Source organism: Hakea prostrata, chromosome 9, assembly GCF_041222555.1.
Source record: "Hakea prostrata isolate BN-2017 chromosome 9, UWA_Hpros_2, whole genome shotgun sequence".
NCBI lineage: Eukaryota > Viridiplantae > Streptophyta > Magnoliopsida > Proteales > Proteaceae > Hakea > Hakea prostrata.
Genome location: NC_142608.1, coordinates 20,105,574 through 20,118,910, shown reverse-complemented (window position 1 = coordinate 20,118,910; position 13,337 = coordinate 20,105,574). Strand labels below are relative to the sequence as shown.

At 41.6% G+C, this 13,337-nt stretch overlaps 1 protein-coding gene across 1 annotated transcript; it reads right to left on the bottom strand.

The window, feature by feature from the left end:
• Positions 1-1,337: 1,337 nt before the first annotated feature.
• On the bottom strand, positions 1,338-1,925 carry LOC149004964 (uncharacterized). The gene has a single exon (XM_089135758.1). It carries the CDS (start codon positions 1,923-1,925, stop codon positions 1,338-1,340), a length of 588 nt encoding a protein of 195 aa, XP_088991884.1.
• Positions 1,926-13,337: the final 11,412 nt, after the last annotated feature.

Genomic DNA, 13,337 nt, shown 5'->3' with positions numbered 1-13,337 from the left:
AATGATCAGGCTTATCGGGAGGGTCAAAATGAGGTGTTTGAATCCATTCTAAGGAGAAACCTGAATTTTGATACGGCTCCTCACCCCGAGGTCTTCTCGAAATTGTGGCTTCCTCCTCCCGATTGGGCCGAAGACGTGGTAGATCTGCCTACTTCTGATCCAGATATTACGCTCTATCTTGACGATTCTCCTCTTGTAACTCTAATTATAGAAGAGATTGCAAAACACAAGGAAGAAGAAGACACTCCAAATGTCATCCCGAAGGTGTCAATCTTTCTTCCACAATGATCCAACAGACTGCGGGAGACAAGCTCTAAGATTCCTCGTTGATTTTCTTTTCCTTCTTACCTCAGCAACCGAAGATGAAGTTTTTTAAACAGATAGAAGGGAAGGATCCAAGAAAAGCTAGATGAGGGGTTCGGGATGCTCCTCCAAGTCGTTGGTCAAGCTTTTGTTCTTTTCAGAGAAATGCTCCTTGTCCAAGATATTATATCTTCCCCGAACAAAGTTCTTTTTATGGAAAATTTCCTTGTCCAAGATGTTAGAATACTCTGTATATCCCGAACGTCGTAAAGGATGGCCCCTACAAGCCTTTAAATGAATGAAAAGCAAATTTTGTGTTAATCATTGTCTAATTATAACACGTTCATTCTCTGAGGAATTAGCTTGGTCTAACTGAACCATATCTGATTCGTCCTTACTGACAAGCGTTTAAAGGTGGCGTTCGATTTTATCCGAAGCCTTAGTTCCAAAAATTTTTAAGGAATTTTTCTAAGAGTTCGAAAGTTATACTCGGCGTACATCCAATATACCCGACCCTGAAAAATTCTTCAGAACTTTCGTGATTTTTGAAGGTCTCACTCGGTTTTAATCGATGCCTTTGACCTAATAAATTCCTTAGAATTATTTCTAGGCGTTTGAAGGTCCCACTCGGTGCTACCCAATGCCTTTACCTTAGAAAGTGCTTGAACTTCCTAGGCTTTTAAGGTTCTATTTGGAATTAGTCCGATGCCCTTGACCTTGGAAAATTCCTTAGAATTTTCATCGAGGCTTTCAAAGGTCCCACTCGGTGCTACCTGATGCCTTTACCCGAAAGTTGCTAGAATATTTCGGGATGTTCAAAGGTCTCATACGGTGTTACCCGAAACCTTTTGATCAAAGGTCTCATACAGTGTTACCTGAAGCCTTTTGATTCTAAATGTACTCTGCTATAGACGGCCCCCAATCAAAAGATTTGGTAGTACAAACCAGTATTTGCATTGAGTAATTGTGGATTGACTAGATCAAAATTGGTAATTTAAATAACTTCAAGAAATATGTTTAATGTTGACATGACTTCAAGAAACATATTTCTTCCAATGCTTCGTGTTCCACGATCGGTCCAATTCGCGGTCAGACGCCAGATCCTTTAGCTTGTAAGCTCCTGAACCTACTTGCTTGATAATCATATACGGCCCTTCCCATGTTTGGTCCAGCTTCCTCTGATGACGTGGATCCGACACAAGATTGTTCCTTAGAACCAAATCTCCTACGTGGAACTGCCGGTGTTTTACTCGAGCATTGTAGTGAGAGGCTATCCTTCGATGATATTGTTGAGTTCGAGCTATTGCTCTTGCACGAATTTTATCCAATAATTCAAGGCTATCTAACAAACCTTCTTCGTTTGCTTGTTCTTCGAACTCTTGTTCTCGAATTGTTCCCACCATTATCTCGACCGGTGCTAGCGCTTCCGAACCATATGTTAATCTAAATGGAGTTTCTCCAGTGGGAGTTCGGACGGTCGTTCGGTATGCCCAGAGGACATTTTGTAGTTCTTCCGTCCACAAGGCTTTATTGGCTTCGAGTTGTTTCTTGATCCCATCTAACAACGTTCGGTTCGTCACTTCCACTTGTCCATTACTTTGAGGATAAGCTACTGACGACATTCGGTGGTCAATCATATAAGTGTTGCAGAAGAGCTCGAACTGAGGGTTATCGAACTAGGTTCCATGATCGGTCACTAGAACTTTTGGAATCCCAAATCTGTGGATGATTGACTCCAGCATTAATTTTTCCATTTGCTTTTCTATGATTGATGCCAGAGGAGCTACCTCCACCCACTTAGTGAAATAATCGATCTCTACGATCAAGTACTCCTTTCTCCCCGTTGCCTTTGGAAATTTTCCCATCAAGTCTATTCCCCACATTGCGAATGGAATAGGGTTCAAAATTGACGTAAGAATTGTGGCAGGCTGTTTTGGCACGTTCGAATGTATCTGGCATTGGTTGCAAGACCGAACGTACTTCATAGAATCTTCTTGTAACTTGGGCCAATATAACCCGAGCCGAAGGATTTTGTGCGCTAGGGCCCGTCCACCCATGTGTGCACCACAAATACCTTCATGAACATCAGCCAACGCGGTTTGAGCTCCTTCTGCACCAACGCATCTAAGTAAGGGTCCCGCAAAGGACTTTCGATATAGCCTCCCGTGTTGGATAGTAAATCTTGTCGCACAAACTCATATTGATCGGGCTTCTTTTAAATCTTCGGGGAGTTTGTCATCCCGAATATACTCAATGATGGAGTCCATCCAGCATTTTTTGCTTTCTATATACGAAACGAGGTCGATCTTTGCGCACGGGAAATTAATTCCTCAATGTAGACCGATGGTTCTAAGGTTTTTTCCTTAGCGTTTGCCAACCTCGAGAGTTCATCTGCTACAGAGTTCTCCTTTCGGGGTATTTGGCATACCCTTATATCTTTGAGTTCCTTCCTTAGAGTTCGGATCAGCTCTTGATACTTCTGTAAGCGAGGCTCTTTTATTCTGTATTCTCCTTCTACTTGGTTATTGATAAGTTGGGAATCACTGTATATTGTTGCTTCAACTACTGCCAAAGCTTTAGCGAGCTGGAGCCCCGCGATGAAAGCTTCATATTCTGCCTCATTGTTACTTGCCTCGAACCCGAACCTCAAAGCATATCGGATTAGAAAACCTCCTGGACTTTTTAACAAAACTCCTTCTCCTAAACCAAATTTATTGCTAGAACCGTCAACATATATGTGCCACATACTTGGCAGGGTAGGTTCTCCTTCTTCCTCGATTGAGGTTATGGATTCCACTATAAAATCGAATAGGGCCTGTGCTTTTACAGCAGTTCGGGGCTTGAAAATCACCTAGAATTCCCCTAGCTCTACCGACCATGCAACCATTCTTCTAGATAAATTGTGTTTAAACAAAACCTTTTTTAAAGGGAAATTGGTCAGCACCTCGATCGGATGAGCCTGGAAATACGGTTTTAACTTTCGGGTTGCTATCATAAGTGTCAGGGCCTGTTTCTCGATCGTTGAATATCTTGTCTCGGGATCCAAGAGTACATGGCTGACATAGTAAATGGGCCATTGTTTACTTTCTTTCTCCTGAATGAGGACAACACCCACGGACGACTGTGATGTTGCCAAATATACTTGCAAAGTTTCACCCTTCTCAAGCCAAAAAAGTAGTGGCGGTTACCTGAGCCTTCTTTTCAACTCCTCGAAAGCCTTCTGACATTCGTCTGTCCATCATGCTTCTTTACTTCCCCTTAAATCCTTCAAGGCTTTGAAGAAAGGTAAGCATCTTTCTCCCGACTATGAGATGAATCGGGTCAGAGCTGCTATCCGTCCGGTCAGACATTGTATATCGCGAACGGTCTTTGGGGGATCCATGTTGATCAAAGCTTGTATCTTGACAGGGTTTGCCTCAAATCCCCTTTGGGAAACCATAAACCCCAGGAATTTTCCCGAAGATACCCCAAAGGCACATTTCTTCGGATTCAGCTTCATCTGGTATTTCCTTAAAACGGAGAATACTTCCCTAAGATCTGCAATGTGTCATGTCCTCTGGAGACTTTTTATTAGCATATCATCTAAATATGCCTCCATGTTTTTTCCGATTAGATCACTAAAGATCTTGTTTACAGCCCTTTGATATGTAGCTCCCGCATTCTTCAAATCGAATAGCATAACTTTGTAAAAATAACTCTTCCGATCGGTCATGAAGGCTATGAATCTCTCATCTTCCTTATTCATCCGGATTTGGTTATACCCGGAATAAGTGTCCATGAAACTTAACGCTTTGCAATCAGCAGTCGCATCGATCAGAAGATCTATACATGGTAAAGGATAACAGTCCTTCGGGCATGCTTTGTTGAGGTCTATGTAATCAATACACATCCTCCACTTCCCGTTCGACTTCTTTACCATCACAACATTGGCCAACCATGTTGGACACTCAATGGTTTCAATAAAACCATACTTTTTCAATTTCTCGACCTCTCCTCTAATAGCCTCATGTTTTTCAATCAAGAAGTTTCGTCTTCCTTGGATTACAGGCTTGACATCTGAATTCATCCAAAGCCTATGTTCGGCCACGGCTCGATCAATTCCTAGCATATTGTTTGCTGACCAAGCAAACACATCTATGCTTTTTTGAAGGAAAGTTTTCAATTCTTCTTTGAAGAGTTCTGATTGTTCGGATCCAATATAAGTGGATTTTGTCTCATCTCCTGGCTGCAAGCAAAATTCATACTAATTTTTCCACGGGTTAGGGCCTCTGCATGGTGTCTTCATCCCAATCATCCCTTACCTCGATCGGAAAGGCCGTGGCTTTTTCTGATCCTTCCTTGTCTTTGAGATAGGCCATATAACACTATCGGGAGAGCTTTTGATCTGAAACTACTTGCCCGATCCCAGTGTCGGTGGGAAACTTTATCTTCATATGTTTTGGTGAGACTACGGTGCCTAGCTTCGTCAACAAAGGCCTACTGAGGATCATGTTGTAAGCAGGAAGGTCTTGAACCACCAAAAAATTTACTCGAATGGTGGATTCTTTCGGGAAATTCCCTACCAAAAGATCCAACTGAACTGACCCCTCGGCTACAACAGATGAACCAGAAAATCCATAGAGGTGTGTTGAAGATGGCTTCTTCAGATCTTCCTCGACATTTAACTTTTGAAAAGCTTCTTAAGAAAGAAGATCATTCGAAGATCCCGTGTTGACCAGGACCCTATGTATCTCCCTTCGCCCGATCTCTACTTTGATAACAATTGCATCATCATGAGGCATGCACACGCCTCGCTCATCTTCTTCACCGAAAGTGATGGGAATTTCTTCCACTTTCTTTCTTTTCTGGGATTCTCCCGATCCCACGACTTTTGACTTTGCTTTCAGCTTCCGTAGGGACTCGGGTCCGAGACCTCCAAATATAGTGAGAATTGGGGATCTTTTAGGTCCCACCAATTCCTTCCCTTTTTTAGACTTTGGAGCTTCGACCTGACGCTCCATGCTTACCGAACGATCCCTTTTTTTATTGGTCGTTCTCTTCTCATCCTCTTGAACTTTCACAAAATTTGAGAGATGCCCCTCATTGATCAATCTCTCAATATCTGCCTTGAGGTGCCTACAGTCATTAGTGTAGTGCCCATAGTCTTTGTGAAAACGGCAGTATCTTTCCATATTCTTTTCTCCTATCTTTGTAACTATCTTGGATGGCCATCTCAAAAGATCATGATTCTTGATCTGCATCAATATTTTCGATCGAGGAGCATTCAATGGTGTGCAATCATCTTGATCAGGTGATCGCCTTCTCCAAGTCAAAAGTGGCTTTCTAGCCCGATCTCGATCCTGAACAGGCTGCTTTTGCTTCAGCTTCTCTCGGGGACCTTTGGTTCCTTGGTTGCTGTTTTAGGTTCCCCTTGTCGTGCATCGAGTACCTCCGCCACTTCAGCCTGTTTTTGACACCGTTGCACTAATTCAGCATAGGTGGATGGTATATCCTGAAGTAAATATTCCAACAGCTTTCGTCGGTTGGTTAACCCCGTGAAGAGAGCCGTTTTTGCTACCTGTTTATCCAAATTCTCTATCTCCATGGTAACTTTATTGAATCTCTTCAAATACTTCCGAATCGATTCATTCCTTCCCTGCTTGATTGAAAGAGTGTTTCCTCCGTTTTTTTGATTTGGATACCACTCTAAAAATGTTTGATGAACTTGAAAGGCAAGCTCATCAAAATCGTTGATTCTTCCCGAAGGAAGGTTTGAGAAACTTCTGTGCTACCCCAGTTAAGGAAGTGGCGAATACTCTACAGAGAATCTGCTGATAATTGTCTGCTGATAATAACTAATATGGGTCGTGGGGTCTCCCAAACCATCAAAAGCTGTGAAAGTTTGGAGTCTAAAATTGTGTGGAAACTCGAACAGAGCAGTAGCATCAACAAAAGGAGTTTTTCGAATGACCGAATAGATATCATCAGTTTTTCGCCCTCACCCCCAAGGGGGGTGGGGGGGGGGGGGGCTCCTTGATAAGGGGGGGTTCCCCCCCCCCCTTTTTTTTTTTGTGCCCCCCCCCCCCCCCCCCGCCCCCCCCCCCCCCCCCCCCCCCCCCCCCCCCCCCCCCCCCCAACCCTTGTTTTTGGGGGGTGGGTGCGACCCCCTTGATAAGTTGATTTCATGCATATTATTTTATATGATTAATTAACTATATTTCCATGTATTTACAATTGTTTTATATCAATTTACCCTAATAAGATATGAAAATGAATATGTTGCACCCTTTCCTTTAATTTCTATAATTTTGGTGATTTTATATATTTCCTAACAAATTCTAATCAAGATTTATTACTTTTACGTGTAGGAAATTATCAATCAAATCTGGGTATTATTGCAAGAGTCCTACCTCAAGTCAAAAACATAGAGAGAATGAGTCCTTGCATGCTTCTATGTTTTATTTCCTATTTAGGATTTGATCAAAGAAGGGAAAAGAGGAAGAAGAATCCAATTCAAATAAGAAAGATAGAAGAATCCCGTTTTTGAGTGTCTCTGTTCAGTTTTGATCAAGATCTTCATCGGATGGTCATATGGTGTCCGATCGAGCCGATTTTTGGAGGAGAGCTTCACAACGTCTTGGTCTTAAAATCCAACGATGGGATTATGCATTGGAGATCTCTAAGTTAATCCGATTTATACATCAAAACATTCCTTGGTTAAGTCAGATAAGAACTCTGAGTTTGATTCAAACTCTGAGTTTAATTAATCTATAAAAGGAGAGCAAACTCCAGCAGAAGAGGAGGACGTTTTTGGGAGCTTTGGAGGAGCGGAGAGATCAAACCAGGAGACGTTGGTTGGCTTTGGAGATCTGAAGCTTGGGAATAAGTTTTTCTTGATCTTCTTTCAATGTTCTTGAACTCCTCTGTAATGTTTTTAGTTTCTAGTATGAACTAATTTAGTTTTTCTAGGGATCAGATGTAGCCTATCTTTGAATTCCCACTCTTGAATTCATCAATATAATTTTGAATATTGTTTCCTTTGATTGAGTTTTTACTTCTATTCTTCATGCTTTTGATTAATTGGCCACTAATCAACTGATTTGTTAATCATAATGAACTGAGAGGGGATTTATGTGTCTAGTTCATTGGAGTAAAAGCCATGAATTACATGTAGGATAGAAATATACTTACATGGTTTGTGTAGTTGTTACATGGGAATCCATAGAATTTAATGATTTCTCAGTTGTTGTAACCCACATAGAAATATAGTGGGTTAGCAATTGAGGGAATTTCTATTAGTACTCGAGAGAGACTAGTAGATAGGGAAGGGAATCTAGACTATCAATCAGGAAAATATTTCTCAAATTATAAAGAGGGATAAGAGGGTGGGAATGCTTAGTTATGGTGAAATCAGACCCCTAGGTCTTTAGCAATTAATAATCTCAATTTAACTTTCAATTTGCAATATAGTCTACAATAATTATCTTCCTTATTATTTGTTCAAATAAAATTGGTATAATTAATTTGGTACTTAATCTATAGTCTTCGAGGGATCAATCTTTTATCATTCGAGGGATCAATCTTTTATCATTATATTACTTGTTACGACAGCGTACGCTTGCGTTGTACTTTTTCACAACCCCCCCCCCCCCCCCCCCCCCCCCCCCCCCCCGCCCCCCTCCCCCCCCCCCCCCCCCCCCCCCCCCCCCCCCCCCTCCCCCCCCCCCCCCCCACCCCCCCCGCCGCCGCGCCGCCCCCCCCCGCCCCGCCCCCACCCCCCCCCCCCCCCCCCCCTCTTCCTCCCTTTTTGGCGGGCGCCCGGGCTGCAGCGGCCCCCCCCCCCCCCCCCCCCCCCCCCCCCCCCCCCCCCCCCCCCCCCCCCCGGGGCCCGCGCCCCCCCCCCCCCCCCCCCCCACCCCCCCCCTCCCCCCCCCCCAACCACAACAACCTTTCTTCCTTTCCCTCCTGCCGGGGAGGTTGTGGTGGTTTTTTTTTTTTTCCCCCCCCCCCCCCCCTTTTTGGCGCCCCTCCCCCCCCCTCCTTTAGGAATATCCACTGGATTATTCCCATCAGGAGGAGGATGGAGAGCCAATTCATGCTGAGCCGCCGCAGCTGCTGCTGATCTGGTAACCATGACTTCTTGAAGCGTTTCCCACAGACGGCGACAAATGATGCGTCCAGAAAATGTTAAGCCTCCGTCTCTCTTGTTAATTGCCTGCAAAACAAGGTTAGAAGTGGCCCGACCACCAGGTCAGGAGACCACCTCCGAAGGCTAAGTCAATTGCTGAACTGATCACAAAAGGCTCTGGCTAGTTGCAGAGCATAATAATGAATATGTAATTGGGAAACAATTCAGATACCTTTAAAGTGAGTTGCTCATTTGTTTATATAGACCTTACCTCCAATTCTTGACCGTTGAGTGAAGTCTTGATCTCTTTCGGTGGCCGTCCGATCATAGGGTTTCTCCCTAGATATTTGGGGACGCAGGTAGTTACCAATCTCAGCACGATTTCCTCACCGTTCTGCTGATAGTTGCCTCCTACAAGTCAGCTTCGTCTACTGCAAAGTTTGGGAGGTTGTACCGGACTGGTAACTGAAGTGAGACGCCCTTATGCTTATTAAATTAGGTTTTGGTGTGTCCCGGCCATGGTCTAATCAGGACGAAGACTGTGAACCCGGTCCAATTGGTTCGATGAATTTTCCTCGTATCACTAGTCTTGGCTAGTTTGGCAGTTGGATATTCAGAATATATTTTTACATGTCATTCTGCAAGAAACTGTGTACATGAAACAGCCACCATGTTTGTTGACTCTCATCGTCCACATCATGTTTGTAAGTTGCATAGGTCTCTGTATGGACTAAGTAGGCTCCTTGTGCATGATTTGAAAGGCTAAGTAATTTCCTTTTGGAATACAGTTTTCAGGCTTCTAGGACCGACACTTCTCTCTTCATTTATACAGGGGTACACTACACTATTTACATCTTAATCTATGTAGATGATATCATCCTTACAAGCAACAATGAGACATTGTTATCTACTTTTCTCCAGAGTATTGAATCCACTTTTTCCATCAAAGACATGAAGTCACTGCACTTCTTCCCAGGGATGTCAATTATTTGGAATCTTGATGGTCTACATCTTACCCAGTCTCAGTACATTCTAGATCTTCTAACCAAGCAAACATGGTTGATTGAAAACCGGTTTAGACCCCTCTCTCAACCTCAAGTCAGCTCAGGAAGTTCTCAGGTGAACCACTTTCTGATTCTACTATGTATTGGAGCATTGTGGGTGCTCTCCAATATGCTACACTTACATGACCCGGCATTTAGTTTGCAGTCAACAAAGTATGCCAGTTCATGCATAGCCCGACCACTAAACATTGGTCCACTATAAAATGGATTCTTTGATATCTTAAGGGTACAAAGCAAGAGGTTGCTATTGTACAAGTATTATGATATAAGTTTATCAGCCTTTTCTGATGCCGATTGGGTTGGTTGTCCGGATGATCACAAATCTCCTGGTGACTATGCAATTTTCTTGGTCGCAAATCTAGTCTCTTGGAGCTCCAAGAAACAGGCTACAGTATCCCAGTCTAGTCCAAAATTAGAGCATAAAGCCCTAGCCAATGTTGCTGCAGAGCTAAGTTAGCTAAAATATCTCCTTAATGAATTGCGTATTTTTATATCCACTCCTCTTGTTCTATGGTGTGATCATATGAGGGCCACATACCTAACTTCTAATCATGTTTTTAACGCTCGCATGAAGCATGTGGAGATTGACTATCACTCTGTTCACGACAAGGTTGCCTAATGCCAACTTGAGGTCCGTTTTCTATTTACCAAAGACCAATTAGCTGAAATTTTCACAAAATTGCTTGCCCATCAATGGTTCAATTTTCTGCTGATTTATCTCAACGTCTCATCTATACTTTGCCACACACTTACAAAGAAACAATCCTTCATAGTCAATACCCAAGAAACCTCACCCCTAAAAAAAAGGGGAAACTTCATACTCATTTGCTTCAATGACTTCTTCACTCAATCTTTTGAACACCACTACTCTCTTCCATGATTTATTAGCAAATTTGAGAGAGAAACCCACAAGGACACAGAACATGAAACGAACTAGGCATGATAAAGTATTGAGGAGAGAGAAGCTCTGCGATTCCCTTATTAGGGTTTTCGTTTCTCGCATGGCCGAAACCTGAAACCCTAAATCATCCACTCTCTGTTCCTCTCTTGGTGTTCTTGATTACTCTGATATGTTTCATCACCATCATTATAGAATATGCTGAAGCATTTAAACCCTTTTTGGAATCCTGAGCACGAAGATCTGGATTTCGTCACATGGATCTATTTTGCACCTGTGTTCTTGAAACTTGGCTGAGATGAGGAAGATTTTCCTCCTTCACACTTACTTCGCCTGGTTCGTGATCTGACATTTTGCGTTCCAATGCGCTGGCTCGCGCCCATTTCTCCTTCTTGGTATTTGTCACCTACCTCACTTTAGTTATCCATTTATGTATCAAGGTCAGCTCGAAACCTTCTTTCTTCTAATCAAATTTCATTTGTTTTATTTGATAGTTTTTGTAAATCAATTGCATGTTTTATCTTTGATTTCTTGCACTGCGCATGCATGTTTTCTCGGAATAAACATTATTTTGGTTTTCTGCTTCTTTTCCTCTCTTGTGGAGCTCGATAAGATACCTGAGTATGGTTCATCATGACCCTATTCCATTCCTGAGTATGGTTCATCATGACCCTATTCCATTATTTCTCATTCTTCCCCTCTCCTCCAGAGACCCTGCATCTTCCACTATTGCAAACCTAACCCTGCACTTGGCAGCGATAGGCATTAAATTTTTCCTCTGAACTATGATCTTTATCTACTAATCTCTCCTTGGACATCCCCATTGTCCTCGTTCATCCATGAACTTTTCCATTCCCCTGCTATAAATTGGTGGAGATGGTTTGGCCCTCCTTATCTCTTAGAACATCTACATCTGATTATCTACACCCTTTGTATTAGTAAAATTGTGGTCAGATCCTTCGTAGATAAGGCTGTAATTTCTAACCCATCTTCATCAACCACTATTCCTAAACTTCACTCTGACTACTTGATAAGCATGCATTTACCATTATTTATTTGATTTAATTCTCCATACTTATTTAATTAAATAGAGCTAATTGAGTATTTTTGTGTATTTTTCAGGAATAAGGTGATTTTGGTTTTAGAGATAATATGGAGTAAAGTTGGCAAATATCTTAGATATTTGTGGATTTTAAATCATGGCATTCAATCTTGCTGCCCAAGAAATCATGAAAAGTGAGATCTTAGCCAAATTGGAAACAGGTGGAGGTCTAAGGAACAAAATTGGTAATAAATCTGAAAATCGGGTAAACAGACCTACCTTCAGTATTTTGGGCATATCTCTCTTTTATATGCTTGGATTGTGGTGATTCAAGATGCTATGGAACGATATTGAAAATATCTACAACTTTCTAGTTTTGAGTTTTTCAAAAATCCAAACAAATAAAGGTCAAATATACGGGTAAAGAGAGGGGATTCATTGTGTGCGGGAGACATAAAAGAGAAGCTAACCACAGAGAAGAGAAGGAAGATGGCGAATGCAGCTCTCATCTCTCATTGCTGAAGAAGAAGTCCACAACTCTCTCTCTCTCTCTCTCTCTCTCCCTATGTTTCATCTTTATTTTTCTTATGAACTTTCTGATAATGAGTAGCTAGTTCATTTTCTTTGGGATGTAGATGAACTATGCTTATTTCATTAATTTGATTGTTCTATATCTTCTAGTTGATTGTGTTTGAGTTTGGCCAAAGATGTTCTATAGCTCAGCAAACTAAGCGTGCCAAGCTTCTGCAAAGGACGATAGTCTTGCAAAGATAGGGCATATCTAGGAAGACCATCCCTAATTTATTTTGAAGTGTAGAGTTATATCGGTTAGAGAAAAGCATTGGGGATTCAAAAAATCCCGAAGATCTTCTCATATTCATAGTTAATGTTTTTGCACTAATTAGTAATTTAGTTTAAATTTAGTTTTGTTGAATTCAATCTTAGTGACTTAGCCTTTTAGTTCCCATAGTTCGACCCCGTACTTTTTGCTTGCTAAATTAGTATAGGATTTTATTTTTTATTGGTTAGCAACACGATCAAATTTTGGCGTCGTTGCCGGGGAACCAAAGCACGGTTGCTTGGATTGATTTTTGTCAATTAGGCATAAATTTTAGAGTTTTTAATTTCTGATTTTTTTTTTCTTTGATTATTTAACTAATCTCTTTTTCTTTTGTTTTGTAGGTAACTACAAGAGTAGCGATTTGATAATTAGTTTAGGTTGTTATCTTTTATTTCTTATATATAATTGTATTTAGGACTTTTCAATTGTAATGTTTGCATTAGATTGGGTTGTTTAGATTAATTTTTAAAAAATCCCCATCCCTCAGATTCCACATATGTAACTTTTGTTTGAAAGATCACGTGGATTGCGCTTCAGGTATGTCCTAAATTCTCTCTTTTGCTCTAGTTATCTTCTTCTAATTTTATTTATTTAGCTTGTTTTCTGTGTGTATGCATGGTTGTCGATCCGTAAACCCTGAGTTGACTCCACTTGACTTAGAGTTAGAAGAGACTTTGGCCAACCTTAGAAGGCAAAGAACCATGGCAAACTATGAGCCTCCAATGAGGCCCTTGAGTGAGCATTTCATTCCTACGATATATACTCTGGTTTCTTGTATTAAGTTGCCTGACATAGAGGTGGCTCACTATGAGATCAAATCTAGTGTGATTCAAATGCTACCATCTTTTTATGGACTTGCCAATGAAGAGCCATATAAGCACTTAGATGAGTTTTTAGAGTTGTCCTCCACAGTTAAAATTCAAAACCTCTCAGTTGATGCTTTAAGGTTACTTCTTTTCCCATTCTCCCTTAAAGATAAAGCTAAGCATTGGCTTCATTTTTTGGACAATGTTAAAATTTCCACTTCGGCAGAAATGCAACGGGAGTTCCTTAAAAAGTTCTTCCCCATTGGCCGTACTAAT

What these genes read in the sequence shown, in the direction of transcription:
- LOC149004964 (XM_089135758.1), bottom strand. Translation starts at nt 1,925, where the DNA reads ATGTCGTCAGTAGCTTATCCTCAAAGTAATGGACAAGTGGAAGTGACG.